Source organism: Tachyglossus aculeatus, chromosome 5 (assembly GCF_015852505.1).
Source record: "Tachyglossus aculeatus isolate mTacAcu1 chromosome 5, mTacAcu1.pri, whole genome shotgun sequence".
In the NCBI taxonomy this organism is placed as follows: Eukaryota; Metazoa; Chordata; class Mammalia; order Monotremata; family Tachyglossidae; genus Tachyglossus; species Tachyglossus aculeatus.
In genome coordinates, this window is record NC_052070.1 from 76,336,779 (window position 1) to 76,357,465 (window position 20,687).

Below are 20,687 nucleotides of genomic sequence, written 5' to 3' on the forward strand. Positions count from 1 at the left end.
AATCAATTCTATGTATTGAGCACTTACTGTGTACAGAGTACTGTGCTAAGCACTTGGGAGGGTACCGGTACAGTACAACAGAATTAGCGGACACATTCCCTGCCCATAACGAGTTTACACTCTAGATGGGGGAGGGATTAGAATCCAGGACCCCTGACTCTGGAGCCCAGGCCCTTTGTAGTAGGCCTCGATGGATGGGGACCCCAAGGCACCAGACCCAAGACAGTCACTCCTTCTAGTCTTCCTCTAAGAATGACCCTCAAGATTCCATCTAAAAAATTTTTCGTGTATTTGGGTGCCATCTTTAGAATAATAATTATCAGCGATAAAATAACATGGAGCTAATTCCTTCTGGAATTGTCCTGACTGTAAGAGGCCATGAGAATTATACACTTATGCTCTGAGAGATGAAGTGAAGCATCTCATCTAGTCCCAAATACGTTTCTAAAGAGTAATTGAGGTTCAGAGAATTTGAGCAGCCAGTAGGGATAAGGCAGGCCATCCTTCATTTAGGTGCAGAAAGGCTAGGCAAGGCCAGAACTGTTTGACTTCCAAAATCCAGATACCTAATGAGTAATTTCTCAAAGATTATATAAAAAAGTTTCTAGTCTAGCAATGGAATGTCTGACCACAGATACCACAGCATGAATGAACTCCATCCATTAACTATCGTCAAACCAGCCAAGCTTTAAAATGGCCTTGGTCACCCAAAATTATCTGATACAATTGTTATCTTTCTTGGGTCAGGAATTCCAAATCATTGCACAAAGAAGGATAAGAAAAGTAATATGTTTTAGGTTATTTTTTGAGAAGGTTGGATGGAGAGGGAGGGTGAGGGGTAAGAGAAAAAATTATGAAAATTACCAGTAAATTAGTGGAGACTATTGTAGTAGTAATAAATAATAATTGTGGTATTTGCTAGGCACTTATGTACCATATTAAACATTGGGGTAGATATAAGACGATCAGATCGAGCGGAGTCCCTGTCCCACATGGGGCTCACAATGCCCAGAGCTGGAAGGAAAACAGCTATTAAATCCCCATTTTACGGCCAAGGAAACTGAGACATAAAGAAGTTAAAAGACTTACTCATGGTCACTCAGCTTGCAAGTGGGAAGCAGCATGTCCTAGTGGAAAGAGTACAGGCCTGGGAGTCAGAGGACCTAAGTTCCAACCTTAGCTCCATCACTTGTCTTCTCTTTGACCTTGGGTAAATCACTACTTCTCTGTCCTCAATTACCTCATCTGTAAAATGGAGATTAAGAATGTGGCCCCATGTAGAACTTGGGTTGGGTCCAATCTGATTAGCTTGTATCTAACCCAGTGCTTAGTACAGTGCTTGGCACATAAGAAGTGCTTTAAAAATGCCATAAAAAATAATGGTGGCAGAGCTGGGATTGGAATCCAGGTCCCATGACTCTCAGGCCTGTGCTCTTTTCAATAGGCTACACAGTGGAATATTTATGTGAAGGTTTGACAAAAGACCTTGATTCAAACTCCAACCCCTCCTGCAGGAAAAAAAAAAAAAAACCCAGGGTATCCTTTGATGATGATGATAATAATAATGATAATAGAATTTGTTAAGTGCTTACTATGTGCCAAGCACTGTTCTAAGCGCTGGGGTACATGCAAGGTAATCAGGTTGTCCCTTGTGGGGCTCACAGATTTCATCCCCATTTTACAGATGAGGGAAATGAGGCACAGAGTAGTGAAGTGACTTGCCTGAGGTCACACAGAAGAGAAATGGTGTAGTCGGGATTAGAACCCACATTGTCTGCCTTCCAAGCCCATTCTCTTGCTACTAAGCCACACTTCTTAATGAATACTGCCTTAGGATCCAATGGAGGAAAAGGAAGGATGCACAGTTATATCAGTTGTGCTCTTTATATTTCCAGGAATTTTTTTTTTCAGTTCAATTTAATGCTGGATGGGCAGTTTGCCAATGTGCTGAAAAGTCACATGATTTCATCTCAGCTAGGCATGGCACAGCACATATACTCTACAATGAACACCTTTACATCCAGCATTTGTGCTAATAATTTCAAATTTGAAGGGCAAATGAAGGGAAAGCATGAAACCCAAGTTTTCCCTTTTTTCTGCTTTAGCTGAAACCAGACTAGATTGACTCTAATTAATCAGGCAATCAAATCCCACAGACTGAACAGGAAAGCACAAGAGACTCGTAGCCCCATTGTATAAGCCACAAAATTAGATTGCTTTAGATGTTCAGTGATGTAATAAAAATTGCCTCAGTAAGAAAAATCCCCTTTGCTTTAGCACTTATGTTTTTCTCTTCCAACAAAAGTCATGTCAACAGAGGTCGTGATGAGAAACATGCAGGTTAGAAAACTCTTTTCCTTTATTTCTCTTTCTGCATAATTGCAGTTTTAGGGCCAATGGTCTGTGAATGGATACAGGACTGGAAAGAGAAGAAGGAGGGGAAGACAAGGATAGTCCTTGGCCAGAGCACCAGGAAAATATTGAGGCGAGTGGGAGGAGATGACAATGGGATATAGACAATGCACAGCAATGGGAAATAACTTAGGTCAAAAATATATTCTTTGATCTCAAAAGCCACAGAGAAGGGTCTTGACACAGTAGAAAAGGCAGGCCTAGTAAGTGAGATGATTTGAACTGTTAGGGTGGACAATACAGTGAGAAGGAAGGAAAAGATTTATTTATTCTGGATTGGGGTATTGTCTTTAGTCATTAGACCTCTCAAAGTCATTTCTCCCTCAAGTGTTCCCCTGTGGGGATGGCTGGTGCTCACAAAAAAGGATGCCTTAAAAGCTTGAAAAAAGATTGCATGGGAAAACCCCCCCTCAACCTGCGTTCCATTTGGCAGACAGTACAAGTCCATGATCCTTCTTCGTGTTTTATCGATTATTGATATCAAATGTTTAAATGTTTAATTTTTCAGTAGGCCCTGGCCGCATGAAGGACAATAAATCATTTTTGAAAGGTTTTCCTGTAGAAAAAAAAATATGTTTTGACTGGTTCTGTCTAGGGCCTATTTAATGTTAGGCACCAAGATAAAATTTTGGGGATTGTTTCATGCAGGCAGGTCAGTATTTTGGGAATCTCCCTCTACCAATCCCATCTCCAACCCAGCACCAGGCAACTGACCTTCTGGGAGGCTGCCTGAGTGACATGTACTGTTTTAAACTTTTCTTTAGAACCCAATGAAGTCTTGCCACCTGGCTGCCATTTGTGGTGGCCTCAGAAGCATCCCCATATGTCAAGTAGGTGGACAGTGACGTGAAAGGGGCAGTGCAAAGTCTCTATCACTCCAGGAAGCTGTCAATCAAAATAACTCATAGGACAATTAAAGGGATGAAATTTCAGTGGAAGAGTCCTGTAGCTGGCTATGCCAACTCAAGTTAGTGCTTCCTGGTCCTACTGTGCTGACCTGTGATTCAAGTATAGAATTGTGTTGTCTAACTCTGTTTGACTAACTGATGTGGTATTGTGAGGACAAATAGAGAAAAATGGGGATTAACATTTTTAACCTATTATTACCTTTGTCCTGAGTCGTCCTAGCCAGAGGCATTATTTTATGGTAAGTCCAATTTAATAGCAACTTTTCAAGGAAGAGTTTGCTTTAAAAATACCAATTTAATAGCCATATTAAAAGAGGAATAGCTCACAACTCTAAAAAAAAAAATGCCTGTTAGTCTTTCTATTCCCAGAAGAATGAGTATACTAATATTAACTCATGATGTAGACATATACTTTATATTAAATCTCCTTAAAACGTAAGGAATCCCAAGGAACTGGATCACATTTTCTGTATCTTCCTGATAATGTGATGTGATTCCTGGGGCTTCTTTAGGGTTTCAGGAGATTTAATATAACTAAAGATGGACACTTAATGATAACATTATTATTAATAATTATGGTATTTGATAAGAACTTATCATTTAGAGTGAACACAACAGAGGTATATTATCTATAAGACATTTCAGAAACCAAGAAGAAAATAATAGCTTAGGGTAGTAGAAACATGATAAATTGCCTACTTGTTTGAAAATACTACTTGGTTTAAATGATGTAGAAAGCAGTGCTTCTTTAATTCTTTATATAATGTTATTCACAGCCAACACTTCCTAGAGGTATGCCACGTGTGTTTGAGTAAGAGTGAGTGAGTGTCTCATTCAGCTGTAGAACTGATAGCTTTATTAGGCAGTTATGTTAAACAGGCTCCTAGAGATGGCTGGCAATAGTATTGTGTTTTACACCGTCCTTTGATGATTTCTTATCCTGAAAGTGTGAGACTAAAATAAAATGCTTATGTCAAACTACTATTGGGGCAGTAACCCCATTTTTCATTGTGTGGGGTTGTCATCAATCCATATAACCCAGAGTCCGCATTTTGCCAATTTAATAGTCTCCAGGTACATAATGATATTAAGCACTCATATCAAACTTTTACTATGTATCAGGCACTATACTAATTGCCATAGTGGATACAGTTCTTGTTTCACGTAAGGCGGGTGGGGAAGGAGAACAGATGTCTTATCCCCATTTTACAGATGAGGAAACTGAGGGTCAGTGGTGTTAAATGGCTTGCCCATGCTCATGCAGCAGGCAAGTGGAAGAGCTGGGACTTGAACTGTGTCTCTGGATTCCCAGTTCCACACTCTTTCCACAAGGTCACCCTGCCTCCCTGTCCATGATACTTAACTGACAACAGACCTTTCAGAAATATTGAAACAGAGTACCTGGTGTATTGTGTCTACACCTGATGAATCTGTATTTGTCATATGGGTTTTGGTGTTGCAAATCCCCTCTAGATGCAATTGGAGAAGAAGTTTGTTTAGGTACCAGAAGGCTTCAGGAGATTGTTTTAATGGTGCCTCTGTCACATTTACCATCAGGTATGAAATTGCATGTATGTTTGTGTTCTTGTAAAGGGCATCAGGGAAAAATCTCCTAGCCACAAAAATGTCTCTATCTTTATAGATAACTACTGAAAGTAAGGAATCACTTTTCTGTATAAATGGCCTCAATCACTAGGGTTCTCAGTTTAAACTCTACAGTCTATTATGACCAAGTAGAAATAGCCACATTGTGCTGGTCTTTAGTTCCCTGTAACAGCAAATTCCAACAAATTATGAATCAAGGGAGAGTTAGAAGTGAGCTAGTGAAAGATCTTAGAGAAAAGTGTGCCAAGGGGGAATGCTGCAGTTGAAAAATAAATTGATCTCCTTAAGAAAAGTATTATGAGGAGGGGGGGCAGCTCCTGTCTCTCCTCACTCCAGCCCATACTTCACTGTTCTGCCCGGATCATCTTTCTACAGAATCATTCAGAACATGTCACCCACCTCCTCAAAAATCTCAAAATGGGGATAAGATAAAAACTCCTCACCATTGGCTTTAAAGCGCTCTATCCCCTTACCCCCTTCTACCTCACCTCACTTCTCTCCTTCTGCAACCCAGCCCACATACTTCTCTCCTCTAGTGCTAGCCTTCTCACTGTGCCTCAACCTCACTTGTCTTGCTGCAACCGCTGGCCCATGTCATGCCTCTGGCCTTGAATGCCCTCTCTTCTTAAATACAACAGGCTATTACTCTCCCCCACTTCAAAGCCTTATTGAAGGCACTTCTCCTCCCAGAGGCCTTCCCAGGCTAAAACCCCACTTTTCCTCATCTTTCACTCCTTTTTGCATCACCCTGACTTTCTCCCTTTGCTCTTCCCCCCGTCCCAGCCCCACAGCACTTGTCTGTAATTTTCTTTATTTGTATTGAAGTCTGTTTCCTCTCTAGACTGTGAGTCATTGTGGGCAGGGAATGTCACTGTTTATTGTTGTATTGTACTTTCCCAAGCGCTTAGTACAGTGTTCTGCACACAGTAAGCACTTAATAAATATGATATGAATGAATGACTGAATTAGAACAATTGAGTTGTAAAGCTGACGCAAAATAAGCTGGTGAATTCATGGAGAAGAGCCATTTGATTTGAAGTGAGTAAAGATAGCTGAATGTTGGGTTGCTTCTAATCTAGCTGAATTGAAAAAAACTAAGATTATTTTAGGTACTTTTTGAGAGGGAATTGTAGTTGAAACTGTAAGTGTTGTGGTAGTGACTTAGAGTTCAGTATAGGCAAGGTCAAAGTAAAAACAGTACGTACAATGTTCCAGTGATGATGATACGCATGCTTATAGGCAAGAGAAATATGGAAGGTCAAAGATAGCACCAATAATTTATTTAAGGTTTTCCAGTCAGAAGGCTTTGTGAGATATATATCTCATTTTCATTAGGGTCATGGGGAAGGGCAGTCCAGTCACAGTCCAGTAGATTTCAAATTTCAGTAGATTTCAGAACAAGGCAAACAAAAGTCAGGATACTAAATCTCAAATAATAGAAAAGAACACTGAGAAAGATGAAGTCAGAGAAATCGAAAGTGGCAAACTCATGCACATTTGGCACTTGGGCTAGCCAGGCTTATAATCTAATAGAGGCATGTTCCTTGTTACTAAGAAGTTTATACACTAATGGAGATGATGGAAATAAGCACATTTATAATGCTAGGAATCAGAATAAACAATTGACTATACAGATGTACCCAGGCCTTATGTTTGGTGCTAGTCTTCCCCATAGAGTTGCTGTTCTTGTGAAATCAGGATTTTGGGTGCCATTATTTAAACATCATTGTTTTGTTTATTTTGAGGGCAGGTTCCTCCCTACCCCCCAAGGTATCTGGATACAATAGAAAGTGTTAGGAATATGATTTACTTATGTGAACAGGTAATCACACAGTACCTGACAAGGTTGACATTGTTTCCTAGATCCCCAGTTTGGGATTTTGGAAACACCAAAGGAGTCATATGAGTCTAATAGAGCCAGAATGTGTTTATCTTTGGAAAACGTTGAACAATTGTGTGGGGGCCCAAGATGTCGAGTTGCTACCCCAACTGTTTGTGGTGGGAGAAAACCCAAATCAATCAGCATATTTATTGAGCACTTACTATGTGCTCAACACTGTACTAAGCGCTTGGGAGAGTGCAATATAACAATATAGCAGAGTTGTGAGGCACTTTTCCCACCCATAGAGAGCTTAGTCTAGAGGAATTGTAAATGGGGGGAGTGTGTGACTTAATGAAGTATATTTTGTCACATTAACTTTGGATCACTTTCAAAGCCTAACAATTAAGTCAGTTTTCGATTGGAGGGATGAGGAAAAAGTGGGAGAAATGAGAAAGAAGCAGCATGGCTTAGTGGAAAGAGCACAGGCTTGGGAGTCAGATGTTGTGGGTTCTAATCCCAGCTCCGCCACTTGTCTGCTGTGTGACCTTGGACAAGTCACTAACTTCTCTGTGCCTCAGTTACCTCATCTGTAAAATAGGGATTAAGACTGTGACCCCCATGTGGAACAAGCTGATTACCTTGTATCTACTCCAGCGCTTGGAACAGTGCTTGGCACATAGTAAGTGCTTAACAAATACCATTTAAAAAAAAGAAAGAAAAGAAGCAGCATCGCCTAGTGGATAGACCACAGGCCTGGGAGTCGGAAGGACCTGGGTTCTTATCCTGGATCTGCCATTTGTCTGCTGTGTGACCTTGGGCAAGTCACTTCACTTCTCTGTGCCTCAGATACCTCATCTGTAAAAGGAGGATTAGGACTGTGAGCCCATGTGGGACATGGACTATGTCCAAACTGATTACATTGTATCTACCCCAGCACTTAGAATAGTGCTTGACACATAGTAAGTACTTAACAAATCCTTCCATCCCCTCCTCATCATCATCACATAGTAAGCACTTAACAAATATATAACAACAACAAGAAGTTTGAGAGAAATGCAAGAAAGGGAATTTATGGTTCAATCAACTTGATGTCTCCCCCCAAAATTAATTCTGAACTAAATGGATATTATTTTTTCATCTGAAAATGTTTCCACATGATATTCATGTTTGATTCAAAAACATACTTGAGCATGACAAATCTCTACGTGGTGAATGTGAAATAAGGAAGGTTCCCTTCCAGGTAAAGGAAGGAAGAATATCAGAAAATAATTGAAATACAGTGACCCTTTATGTTTTATTGGGACCTAATTGAATTTTATGCTTTTAGGTACTGTTTTTTGAGTAACTAAAACTCCTCCAAGTACAGATCAGTTTTTGACTCCTGAATTTGCATTGCCTTTATTCAGAGGAAGCTAACTTGAGCTGTAGGTGGCACCACTGTAGTGAACATTTTACTTTGGATATTAGAAATGTTTCAACTACTACCAGATTTGTTCAAAAGCCCAATCACTGTGATTTTCATGTTGTGTGGAAATATTTGCTAATGCAGTTTTTTCTCCCTTCCCAAAAGGCATGTGTGACTTGTTTCTGTAATAATAACTTGCATTTCTAGAGTGATTTCCTTCCAAAAGGCTTAACTTATTTCGTATATTTTATTTATCTTTTTCAACGTGGCATGAGGTCCATGGGGAAAAATCTTTCCTTTTACAGTGGGTTAAATGGTAGGCAGAGGAGTTATTACTCAGAGCCACACATCACACCAGTAAAGATCAAACTCCAAGGTGTTCTGACTGCTCATTCCACTAGGTTTTCCAGTCTCTGCTCTATTTTCAGATCTTAAAACTTTGAAAAGGAAATAAAAAATCTATTTTTGGTGTTTTGCCAGATGTGTAAGAACAAGTCATCTGTCCAACCACAAATGCAGGACTGTATAGTTCATCCATATGTACTTGGCCATAATCTTCTGTGAAATATTTTACTGAGGGAAAATGGGATCAGTGAAGGAGTTTTGGAAGTGGATTTAGACGTTGATCAGTAATTTATTTACCTTGAACATGGTTGTAGAAAGTCATCAGGTTGAAGCTATTCTTCCGTTAGCTAACAAAATTGTCGATCATCAACTTGCACAGAACGGAAAATATCCTTGCATGATGGCAGGCAAGTGTGGTGCACTTCACTTCAATTCTTGAAACGTATTTATATATTCATCTAAAAAAACAATAAAAAAGCTTAAGGTTGTTTTATCAGATTTTGCGGCTTTCCTGTTTAATTTGGTCAATGTTTTGAGGTGCCAGATTAAGTGTAATATCAAACCTGGAGAATGATGAAATGAGAATTTTGCCTCATCAAACCTTTCAAAGAACAAAAATAACAGCTTTTCTAATGCTAAATGATATCAACATGCTTCTGCAGCAGGCACCTAGTATAGTTTCTTTTCTTATCTTAGCAATAGTTAATAGTTTAAATGGCAACACTGAGTATCTAAAATTTAATACAAATAGACAAAACAATTGAGAGTTTATTAGCTGACTAACCACACTTCGTAAACATTCGTTTTCCAAGTCATTTGCTGCATTGGAAACTCCATCGGCATAGCTAGACAGAATTGGCTTGAATTTTAGTTCATGGTTATGATTCAGAATGTGAGGTCAGTGTTTTCTGAAAACTCCTCTTCTTACTTTTTCCAGGGATAGGGTCATGTAAAAGATTGGAATATTCTTAGAATAAACAATAGCAGCAAAGATAAAAATGTTATGCTTTCTTAATTTGCCCACTTGATTTGGTAAAGCACAGCAAGAATCAGATTTTGTGATCCCTTAGAGCCCCAAATACTTGTAAAAATAAATCTTAATGCTCCTTTTATGTGTGGGACTTCTCAGAGGGTTTTACAATTGATATTTTAAAAAGTTTTTTTAAAAAACTCTCCATTTTACTATTGGCCTGAGTTAATACATCTCTAAGACTGTGTATATGCCTGTGTTCATGTCTAAAATCATTACTCAAGAAGGTTGAAATATCTTAGAGACTGCATAAAATTTTCTCAGGTATTAAATTGTTATAGCACAAAAAGGGATCTCCCTAATGAAAAGACCTCACAAGTCAAACTCTGTCTTAAATTCGGTAATTTAACAGAAACCCTGACAAATCAGAATTATAAGAAAAAGCAAAATTTATTGAACTCCCACTGTAATAATAATAATAATGATGATGATGATGGTGGCATTTATTAAGTTCTTACTATGTGCAAAGCACTGTTCTAAGCACTGGGGAGGTTACAAGAAGATCAGGTTGTCCCACAGGGGGCTCACAATCTTAATCCCCATTTTACAGATAGGGAACTGAGACAAAGAGAAGTGAAGTGACTTGCCCAAAGGCACACAGCTGACAATTGGCAGAGCTGGGATTTGAACCCATGACCCCTGACTCCAAAGCCCGTGCTCTTTCCACTGAGCCACGCTGCTGTAGACAGTAAACTTGGTGTGGGGAGTGAATGTGTCAGTTACATTGTTGTTTGTACTGTCCTAAACACTTAGTAACGTGCCCTGCACACAGTAAGCACTCAATAAATACCATCCTGATTGAATTTGCCCCCAAATTTATGTTTCACTTTCCAAAGTTGACTTTGCATTAATTGATTTGGCTTCAGCAAACTTTTGAGAGGCCACATCTCTCTTTGGATTTTTTAAAAATGGCTGATAAATGGACTTACAACCAGAGTTTTTTTTTGTTTTTCTTGTGGAACTTGTAAAAAACTAAGATGGAATCCATCCTTGATGAAGTTTGAGCAGCTCTGTTGGTATCATCACTTTTTTAGAAGTTAGAGCAATTTATAAACTCTAAAGGCCTAGTTTTTTCTATATCCTCTCATTGAAATTAACATCAAAGGAGAACCTCCACCTAAGTACTCTGCAGGATAGTTTTTTGAGGAATTTGATCAGTATATTAGTATGTAGTTATCAGTACAAGTAACAAAGGAAAAAACTACCCTTTTAAATGTCAATTTATGGCTATACGATCACAAGCTCATGATTTTTAGCATTACCACATCATTTTTAAATGGGAAACAAATTTGACTGAACATACTCTGAAAGACATTTGTAAATGGTAACTGATCATTCTAAAGAAATTCATCCCCAAACAGCTCCACCCTACTGATTCTTTTGGATTGTCAGAAGTTTTTTTTTCCATAATTACAAGAAAATAATGGAATTTTTGTATAATCATAACCAAATATACACTCAGAGTTGTAACCAGAGTTTTATTTCCTACAAATGTCATCTGTTTTACTTACCTCATTTTATGTGAAATGCCCAATTTATGCCATTCTGAGAAGTTCACACATTACAGTGATCCCATGTGCCAGATGTATCAAGCTGCATTTACTTGCTAGCCATTCTATATTTAAATATCTAGATTTATTAGTACTTTGCTTTCATTGATGACACAATGTAGAGTGAGAAGCTGTGCTTGTGGGGCTGGGGGTGGGGTGAGGAGGGGAGAGGAGGTGATTGTTGAAATGTTTAAATTTACTTGCTGCACTGATTCTTTTGTCTCCTATATGTTCTGTCTCTGTTTCAAGACTGCTGCTTTGTATCCCAATCTCTGCTAAGAAAAAAGTTAAGGCAAAGGTATAAAGGGGATAGTATGTGGGGAAAATCACTTATTAAATGTAAAGTGCTTGTAAGGTTTGCCTTTTAAGTATTGTCCTGACTATAGGCAGGGGAGTGAACCCGTTTCTTTTTGGAAGTCTTTGCAAGTCCAACAAGATATAATCAGGGATGGTTTGAGAAGCAACCCAGTGAACTCTGTGAGTAGGAATGCTGTCTCCCCCTCTAGAGTGTAAGCTCTTTGTGGGCAGAGAATGTCTGTTTACTGTTATATTGTACTCTCCAAAAGTTTAGTACAGAATTCGGCACACAGTAAGCACTCAGGAACTATGGTTGACTGATTGACTCCCTGACCTAGGCCATCCTTGAATGATAGAAAACTATTTCAAGATCTCTGGAATGGATAGCCTACTGAGTCACGGGATGAAGACAGGTTCATGAAAACTATCATATTTTAGGATAAGCTCCACGTAAGCAGGCAATGTATGGAGATATGTATATATGTATATGTGCATATACATATATATACACGTATACATATGTGTATATATACATATATACATATGTGTATGTATGTATATATGCACACACACTTATATATATATATATATATATATATACACACACACACATATATATATATATATATATGTATGCCTAGACTCTAAATTTGCCTCTAGACTGTAAATTCTTTGTGGGCAGGCAACATAATTAACAAATCTGTTTTATTGTACTCTCCCAATTGTTTAGTACATGGCTCGACACACATTAAGGGTTCAGTGCATATTATTGGTGTTGATGTATCTTAGGTTTCTGTTGGACTTTCCCAAGCCCAAAGTACAGTTCATTGCATTTAGCCACTGTGTGACAAATACCATCAGTATTACTATTACTCTCAGAGAACTATAAGCTTATTTTTACATTGCTAAGAATACTAGTACAAGGAGGGCTACAGTTACCTGTTACTAAAAGACAAAAACAATAAAAGCAGGGTTTTTTGTTGTTGTTTTTTTTTTTACAAGCCAGGGCTTCACTATCTCACACGGACAAATAGTGTTGGTGCAATGTAAAAATGTGGTTGAAATTCCGTGAGATCAAGTTTAAAATGTTTCATATTGTAATTTATTAGAATCTTTGTATTAAATGTCTGACAGATCAGTGATTAACTTTTTCCAAGGTTTTGGTGTAGATAAACAATCATACCATGAATGAAAAAAGATACTCAATTTCCTGTCATGTCTTCAGGAGATGTAATCTGCTTTCCTTGGAGTCTTATGCAAAGAGTAACTGATGAATGAATCAGTGAGATGCACTGCCACTGACTCCCTGTTCATTTCTAAAATAAGATCAAGGGCAGAGAATAATAGTTTAACAGGGTTTACAAATGAATTCTAAGTGCTCATCTTAAAGGCATGGCCAAACTAATGAACCCCTAATGGACAACAAAATACATTCGATAAAATGAAGTCATTTTAAGAAATAAAATTTTTGACAACTCCAGAAATCAGAATAGACTTGACTTAAAATGGGTCTTTGCCAGAAAGTTATAGTGTAGATGGTGAATTTTTACCTTTTTGATATGTTTTTAAGACACATACAATTGGGTAATTTTTTTTTTGATAGTTTGATTTCAGTTGCTTTAGTTTGCATGATTTGCAAGTAACCAAAACAGGCTATTAATACTCTTAGTAAGGAATATTGGCATGTTTAAATTGTATATAAAACTGCACAGCCAGCGACTAAGGTATGATTTATAAATGCATTCATTCAAATATATTTATTGAGCATTTACCATCTGCAGAACACTTTACCAAGCGCTTGTGAGAATACAAAATAACAGACACATTCACTGCCCACAATGAGCTTACAGTCTAGAGGTAGAAGGTGGAATATAAATAAATACATTACAGATATGTACATAAGTGGAGCAGGGAGCGGAGTTGCATAAAGGGAGCAAGTCAGGGTGATGCAGAAGGCAGTGGAAGAAGAGGAAAGGAGGACTTAGGACAGAGCCAGGCCTTGCTCCGGTTTGGAGCATCTGCATGAGCTAATCTATTTGATTTCTCTACCAGTCATTTGGCACTACTATTAGCTGATTAATTGTTTAACGATAGGAAGATTTGCTACTATTTATTTTTTGTTTCAATTCTGCACAGCGGAGCTGAAAAATCATTAGTTTAGATCAAGCATATGATGTAGTTTGGGGATTGGATTGCTTCCTTGGGTGCACCAGTTAATTGGCCTAGAACTCTGCCCAAATGAGAGCTATTATCAGTTCTGTGCTCTCCTGCCACCCCACCGCCATTTAGCCTAGACTCTGAGAACTAGCCAGAGACCACGGATGACTGTATTAACTTAGAAGGACTAGACTTGGGAGGAGAGAAACCTGGATGAAAAAGTCAGAAATTATTTTATTAGGTGAGTATACTGGTATAATTTTAGGATAGATTCATGGGATCAGATAAGGGTATGAAATTTCTTAGTGCTGGTTTTGCATCACTGGGCAATTCTTGTTTGTGGTATGTCATACACAAATGAGAGTAGACACATCCTTGAGGGATGGTATTTCATGGGCTATGCAGTGGAATTCTGAGAGCTTTAAAAAAATAGTAACATATGACAGGTTAAAATAATAATGGTATTTGTTAAATGCTTACTATGTGCCAGGCAGTGTACTAAGCACTTGGGTGGATACAAGCAAATCAGGTTGGACACAGTCCCTGTCCCCAGTGGGGCGCTCAGTCTCAATCCCCATTTTACAGATGAGATAACTGAAGCATAGAAAAGTGAAATGACTTGATCAAGGTCACACAGCAGACAAGTGGCAGAGTGATGATTAGAACCCATGACCTTCTGACTCCCAAGCACATTCTCTATCCACTAAGCCATGCAGAGTGTTTATTTGGACTTTTCTTGTTAAATATGTTACATTCATTCTTTGTCATATTTTATATATTTTTTAATATTCAGGTGAGATGGATTTCTTCTTTGGGAGTAGGAAATATTTGGCATGATTTGGGTTTGAACTGTCCAGGTTTCCCCATGTCGTGCTGTTTTCTCTTCCAAAAGCCCTTGACTGATCAGAGCATCTCTTCCTGTGTTTCCTTTCTTTAGCTGTGCCTCCCCGACTGAAGGAAATGAAAAACCAGGAATCAGTCGCGGGTGCAAAACTGGTGCTCCGGTGTGAAACCAGTTCAGAGTACTCCTCTCTCAAATTCAAGTGGTTCAAGAATGGAAGCGAACTAAACAAAAAAAACAAACCACAAAACATCAAGATCCAAAAGAAGCCAGGGTAAGTATATTGGGCATATGGCAGAAGGAGTTCTGGTTGGGGACAGATGTAGAAAATATTTTATTAGAGGGGTAAAATTGTTATTTCCAAATAAACAAAATCAGAACAATCCTGAAAACATTTTATGGGGTATTTCCATATCTATAATCTTACACCTATAATGAAGTGAAATCATACATTTTGGTAAAGAGTTTGATGTCTTTAATACCGAAATACAAAGGAGACTTGGGTGAGATGCCTTGATGAGATTGCCAGAAATATAGTGATGAAAATTTCTCCCTCTTTAAAACATTAAAGATGGAAGTGAGTAATGGACCTTTCTGGAGTATAAACAGGAGGTTAAGAATAATCAGGCCAAAGAGCCCTTTAGATTTTGCTGATCTGAGTATTTATGAATTTACCTTTTTGAAAAAAAACAATTGTTCAATGAATCTGTGATAGCTGCTCTTACCCATATATCACTGTCATGTCAATAAATTGGAATGTGCAGGTGACCCCGAAGAATTGGAGAAGAATGTTTTTATCAAGTGAGTGACAGGTTCACAGCAGCATTGTTATAAGTAGTTATTTTAGTATCTAGATCAAGAAGGAAGATTTGTACCACAGTGTGAGCTCATTTGAGGGGCCAAAGCAAGCAGTTTGACAGCCCAGCTAAGGTAGCCCTTTTGACAGTGCAAAGAGAAGAGGTGAAAGAAGTGGGAGGAAGGAGAAGGCTGGGGCCAGTACGTTGTATCACGACATCAAATACACTCTACAGAGACACAGGCTCTGACTCTGGGCCATTGTCTCTGACTGACATTCTGGATCAGGTCCTAGAGCTGCCCTAGGTCTCTGAGAGGTGAACAAGAGACCCCATTTCATATGGGTCTTGGGGCAGTTACCTACTGACTCCTCCATACTTTCTACCCTATCTCAATGTATTTAATGCCTAGAGATCAGATTAGAGAAGAAAAGCCAATATTTCCTTTTGAGATCATAATTTACAAAAATATTTCATCTCCAGGTGACTTTCAACAGGTTTCCAAATGGTCCCTGTATTTGTCTTTGATCCACTGCTAATGATCAATCAATCAATCGTATTTGAGTAAGGAACATTCCTTTTGAGCACTTGCTCCATCTCCTTTAGAGATCATGTTTGCGCCTCTGTTGCTCTTGGCTTAGAAAAATAAATTCATTCAAGAATTTGGCAGTCCTCTGACCAGTGTAGCCACTTAATCTTTTGATTTTTTTACTCCATTGTGTGATGAATGACTTAAAGAAATAAAATCGCCCAATGTTGTGGCCTAAGATTTTGGCCCCTGTCATATCAACCTCATTTTAATATTTGCTCCTTTACAAGTTTCTTTAAAGAAGGCAATTAATTAGCATTCTGGCTTAGAATTCTCAGGCAAACTTTCTGTTTCTATTCTGGCCATTTTCTAGGTGGTCATCCAGGCCTGTCCTGTAGAGGTGCTTCATCATTAGCTGTTATTTGACTTCTGTTTCCACGCATCTTAATTTTTGTATGAAAATTGCCATAAACATAGTGAATATATTTTAAGAAAATCACTTTTCTAATGAGTTTTGTAAGGGACTTCAAAACGCAGTGATTAAGAATAGCAAGACAATGATCTGTCAAATCTGAATTTGAAGTTTAAAATTCCTGAATTTTCATTTTTGAGAGAAATTATCTTCCAACCATCAGCTTCTGTACAATGTTGAATTGGGAGAAAAATATGCATTTCCTTTGCCAACCGTGCTTTTTTTCCAAACTCTATTTTGAGTACCCCCTCTTAGTTCTCTGTATGTAAAATATAGTTGTATCCATGGTATCCACAACAACAGTGCTTACTGTTGCTAATCTTCCTTGATTTCTGAATTTGCCAGCCTTACTTTGTTGATTTATAGGTGTTTAGTGCCATATGTAGGAGCAGAAGGAAGAATTTTTGTAGTCGGTTACCCCTCAGACACATCAAGAATTGCAAGGGTAGGAGTCTGACATCCACTGTTGCAGGCTTCCTCCAGACTGTAAGCTCAATGTGGGCAGGGAATTTGTTTATTGCTATATTGTATTCTTCTAAGTGCTTAGTACAGTATTCTGCACACAGTAAATGCTCAATAAATGCAATTAAATGAATGAATGAAGGCTTCCCCAGGCTTCCATGGCCTGAGCAATGCCCCTTGGGACTAGCCTTGTCCATGGATAGGGAAGCTATATAGTAAAATGAAAAGAGCGTGGGCCTGGGAGTCAGAAGACTTGAGTTTTAATCCCAGCTTTGCCACTTGTCTGCTGTGTGACTTTGGTCAAGTCACTTAACTACTCTGTGCCTTAGTTTACTCAACTGTGAAATGGGGATTCAATACCTGTTCTACCTCCTTCTTAGATTGTCAGCTCCAGGTGGGACAGGGACTGTGTCTGACATGATTAACTTGCATCCACCCAAGTACTTAAAATAGTGCTCAACATAGGATAAGCACTTAATAAATATAACTTAATAATAATAATGATAACAATGGCTGCCATTTCAAGTTGGGTGCAGCTGATACAGTGATGGAGAAACACAATGTAGTCCCAGAATTGGAGGTAGCAATTTGAAATGGGTTTAGAAGGTTATTTTTTATTTGCCACAAGCCTTGAATTTTACCCCTTGTGAGAAGGCACGGGGCAGTCCATAACCTCCTTTATTCCATGGGCTTTGGGTTTTATCAGCTGAAGTTTTGTCATCTACTGATACTCTCAGGAACCCCACTAAAGGCTTGGCAAGGAAACTCTAAACAGTTCAAAATATCCCAGGACAAATCTGAAGGTATTTAGCAGCAGACATTTCTCACAGTAGTCCCATGGTCATATCTATCTCTGTCTTTTGAGACTTTCCATTTATATTTAGGACAAGAAGGTAAATAAATGCTAATCATGCTAATTTAGCTGACTTGTGATTGTTCAGGATTTCACATGTATTCTGCTCCAGGGATATTTATTTATTCAGTCACGGTACTGGGCTCAAAATTCCTTGTTATGTGGTTAATACAACATGCATTTTGGGAAACGGCTATCCTTGTTTTATAAAAACAGAATTTTCCTTTGATTCAAAACAAATATTTTTGCTGTTCTAGACATTTTACTTCCTGACTTCATTTATTGTCTGCTCTTACTAGATGTGTAAGAAGGGATATCACACTTTTTTCCCCTCTCTAAACAAGTTGTAAATGATTTAGAAATGTAGATTTAGTCTGTGACCCTATGTGGGACAAGTACTTTGACTGGATTAATTGTATGTACCCAGGACTTAGTATAGTGCTTGGCATATGGAGAAGCAGCATGGTCTATTGGAAAGGGAATAGGCCCAGGAATCAGAGGACCTGAATTCTAATCCCGGCCCTTCCACTTACCTGCTGCGGGATGTTGGATAGGTTGCTTAACTTCTTTGTGCCTCAGTTCCTTCATCTGCAAAATGACTCAATATCTGTTCTCCCTCCTACTTAGAATGTGAGCACCATGTGGGACCTGATTACCTCTTATCTTACCCAGTACCTAGTACAGTGCTTGCCACATAGGAAGCACTTAACAAATACCACAATTATTGTAATAATATTGCAATATTATTATTGTATTTAAAAAAACACAATTATCATCTAGTAAGCACTTAACAAATGCCATGGTTAATAATAATAATGATGACATTTGTTAAGCACTTACTATTTGCCAAGCACTGCTCTAAGAGCTGAGCACTATTCAAAGCGCTGATGATTATAATCATTACCATTATAAGACAGAAAATAGAAGTCAGAAAATTGAATTGGGAATCTAAGACACTGTCGATTGACCATAGCAATAATGACTAAGAGAAAGCATAACTGTGGATGGTTCTTAATATATTTTGGTCCTGTTTCTACAGGAAATCAGAACTTCGCATTAGCAAAGCATCACTGGCTGACTCCGGGGAATACATGTGCAAAGTCATTAGTAAATTAGGGAATGACAGTACCTTTGCCAACATCACTATTGTGGAATCGAATGGTAAGAAATATTTCTTTTCTCTTTTTCATTTCTCTTTCACAGTGGAGATGCCCTCCTTACAGTGGCCATCAAAACACATAGGGATGAGACTGTTTCTGAGATTTTGTTAAAGTTGGCGTATTCACACTTCACAGGAAGAAAAATACAGTTTGATGATACCATCTCAGTTTGGCAAATGTCAAGTTTGAAAACTGACTTAATGAAGCTTCAGTCTCTAGATGGTTTAAATAAAGGCTTTCAGCATTTATGCTTTCTCCCCTGATGGCTGGAGCATTGAAAATACTATATGAATTGCATCTTAACCAGCTAAGCATGGATCTCTGGCAAGACCATATGATGGATACTCCATATTGGAGCAGTCATTTGGTTGAGTTATCTCGTTTGTAGATTCCCAGAGGGAGCAATGAAGTTCCAAGCTTACCCCAGTAAACTGAAATAATTGGCTGTAATTAAAATGTATGTGAAATTATTTTCTTCTGTTAATTGTCTGTGCCCTTGGCATGGGTTGTAATTTTCCTTCCTGCCCAGTTTACAGGGAGAAGCTGAGAATTAGTTGTAGTTTGTTTTATCGGATTGGGTATTGCCAACCCAGAGCATGCTTGCTGTTTAAACTAGGCAAAAATCAGCTCAGGAGGCATACAAACATACATCCCTGGAGCCTGACTTTCAGGTGAACCAAGGATCTTGATGAAGGAGATTGCAGAGCTGGGGAGTGTGATGGGAAAATGAGGACTCCATCATCTCACTGGTCGTGCAATCAGCCAATTAACAGAACACCCTGGGCTGAAGGAGGATCTCCTGGCTGCAGGCTTTTCATCAATCTCTAGGAAGTCTTCCTTTTGTAGAATGGGAGAGTGGGAGCAAGGACCTGTTACTGGTGTGTAGAGAACTGACCTTTTATCTTGATGATGGAGTTGCCATAAGTTTAATTGTACCATTGTTGGTTAGTATTGTTAAATGTGTGCCTATTACCACATGCCTTTTCCTCCACAGCAATTTCATGGGATAAAATTGAAATACAATATTCCAGATTTCAATGTCAACTCAGCTGACTTATTTGCTTCATATTTTGAAAACTCACTTTGTCTCTTGAATCAATCATCATCATGGGTCAATCTGGTTTGTTGTGGTAAATGAAATGATTAGATGATACCGGTATGACACATGGAACAGATTTGTATTCTTTGCACAAGTTAAAGTTCCCAAAAGCCGAAATCAGTGCTAGTGCCAATGTCTCCTTAAGGATTTACATCATTATAATGTTGATTACGTGCCGGCTGTTGATTTTTCTGGGTTAAACATTTGAGTTATTTATTACCAAATTATTCCTGACAAATGTCTTAGAAAATGCCTTTTTTAAATTCAAGGAGTCACTTAGATATTAGTCAAAAGTTTGCAAATATGAATCTATGCATTTTTCTCATAGATGCATTCAATTTGCAATAGTGATTCACTCAGTCCTTCATCCAGACCTCAAGTCCATTTTTCAAGGATAAAGCAATGAAAATGGGGTAGAAGCCAATGCAGGATATTTTGGGTATTTGCTACCCCGCTTATTCAGAGCACATTTGAGCCTCTTTCCAATGGCACAACTTCCTTTGGGGAATAGATTTCATAGATTTACTATTTGCTGGGAGACATGTCTATTTTTCATTTTCATTTACCCCATCTCAGCTATTTTGATGGTTATCCTAGGATTGAAAAGTTCTGTGCAGGGACCCCACTCTCTCTTCCAATAAATCCTGTCAATAAGGTCTGGGAATAAGAGTAACATTAACCCAGATATTAGTTCAGGCTTCGATGCTCTTCCTGAATTTTCAGGTTCTCCATTGTTTCTCCTCAGTTTTAGTACCCTCCTATTCTCCCGTTGCCTTTTCCTATTCCTTGGCCTTGTTTTTAACAAATCTTAAAGGGAGGGTGCAGGACACGTTACAGGTCAGCTTAGCTCAAAACTCCAAATGTACATAACTTCATGAACTGAGGAATTCAGCAGTTTCTGCTGATTTTAGCTGTTAGCTAAGCAACTTCTCCTGCAACACTTTCC

The 20,687-nt window shown here is 38.5% G+C and overlaps 1 protein-coding gene across 1 annotated transcript in view; it reads left to right on the forward strand.

Moving 5' to 3' along the window:
• The window catches only part of NRG1 (neuregulin 1), a 1,079,813-nt gene that overhangs the window by 893,363 nt on the left and 165,763 nt on the right, over nucleotides 1-20,687 (forward strand). The window contains 2 exon segments of the mRNA XM_038746358.1: nucleotides 14,469-14,646; nucleotides 18,522-18,643. Of these exon segments, the coding sequence (XP_038602286.1) occupies nucleotides 14,469-14,646; nucleotides 18,522-18,643 (300 nt within the window).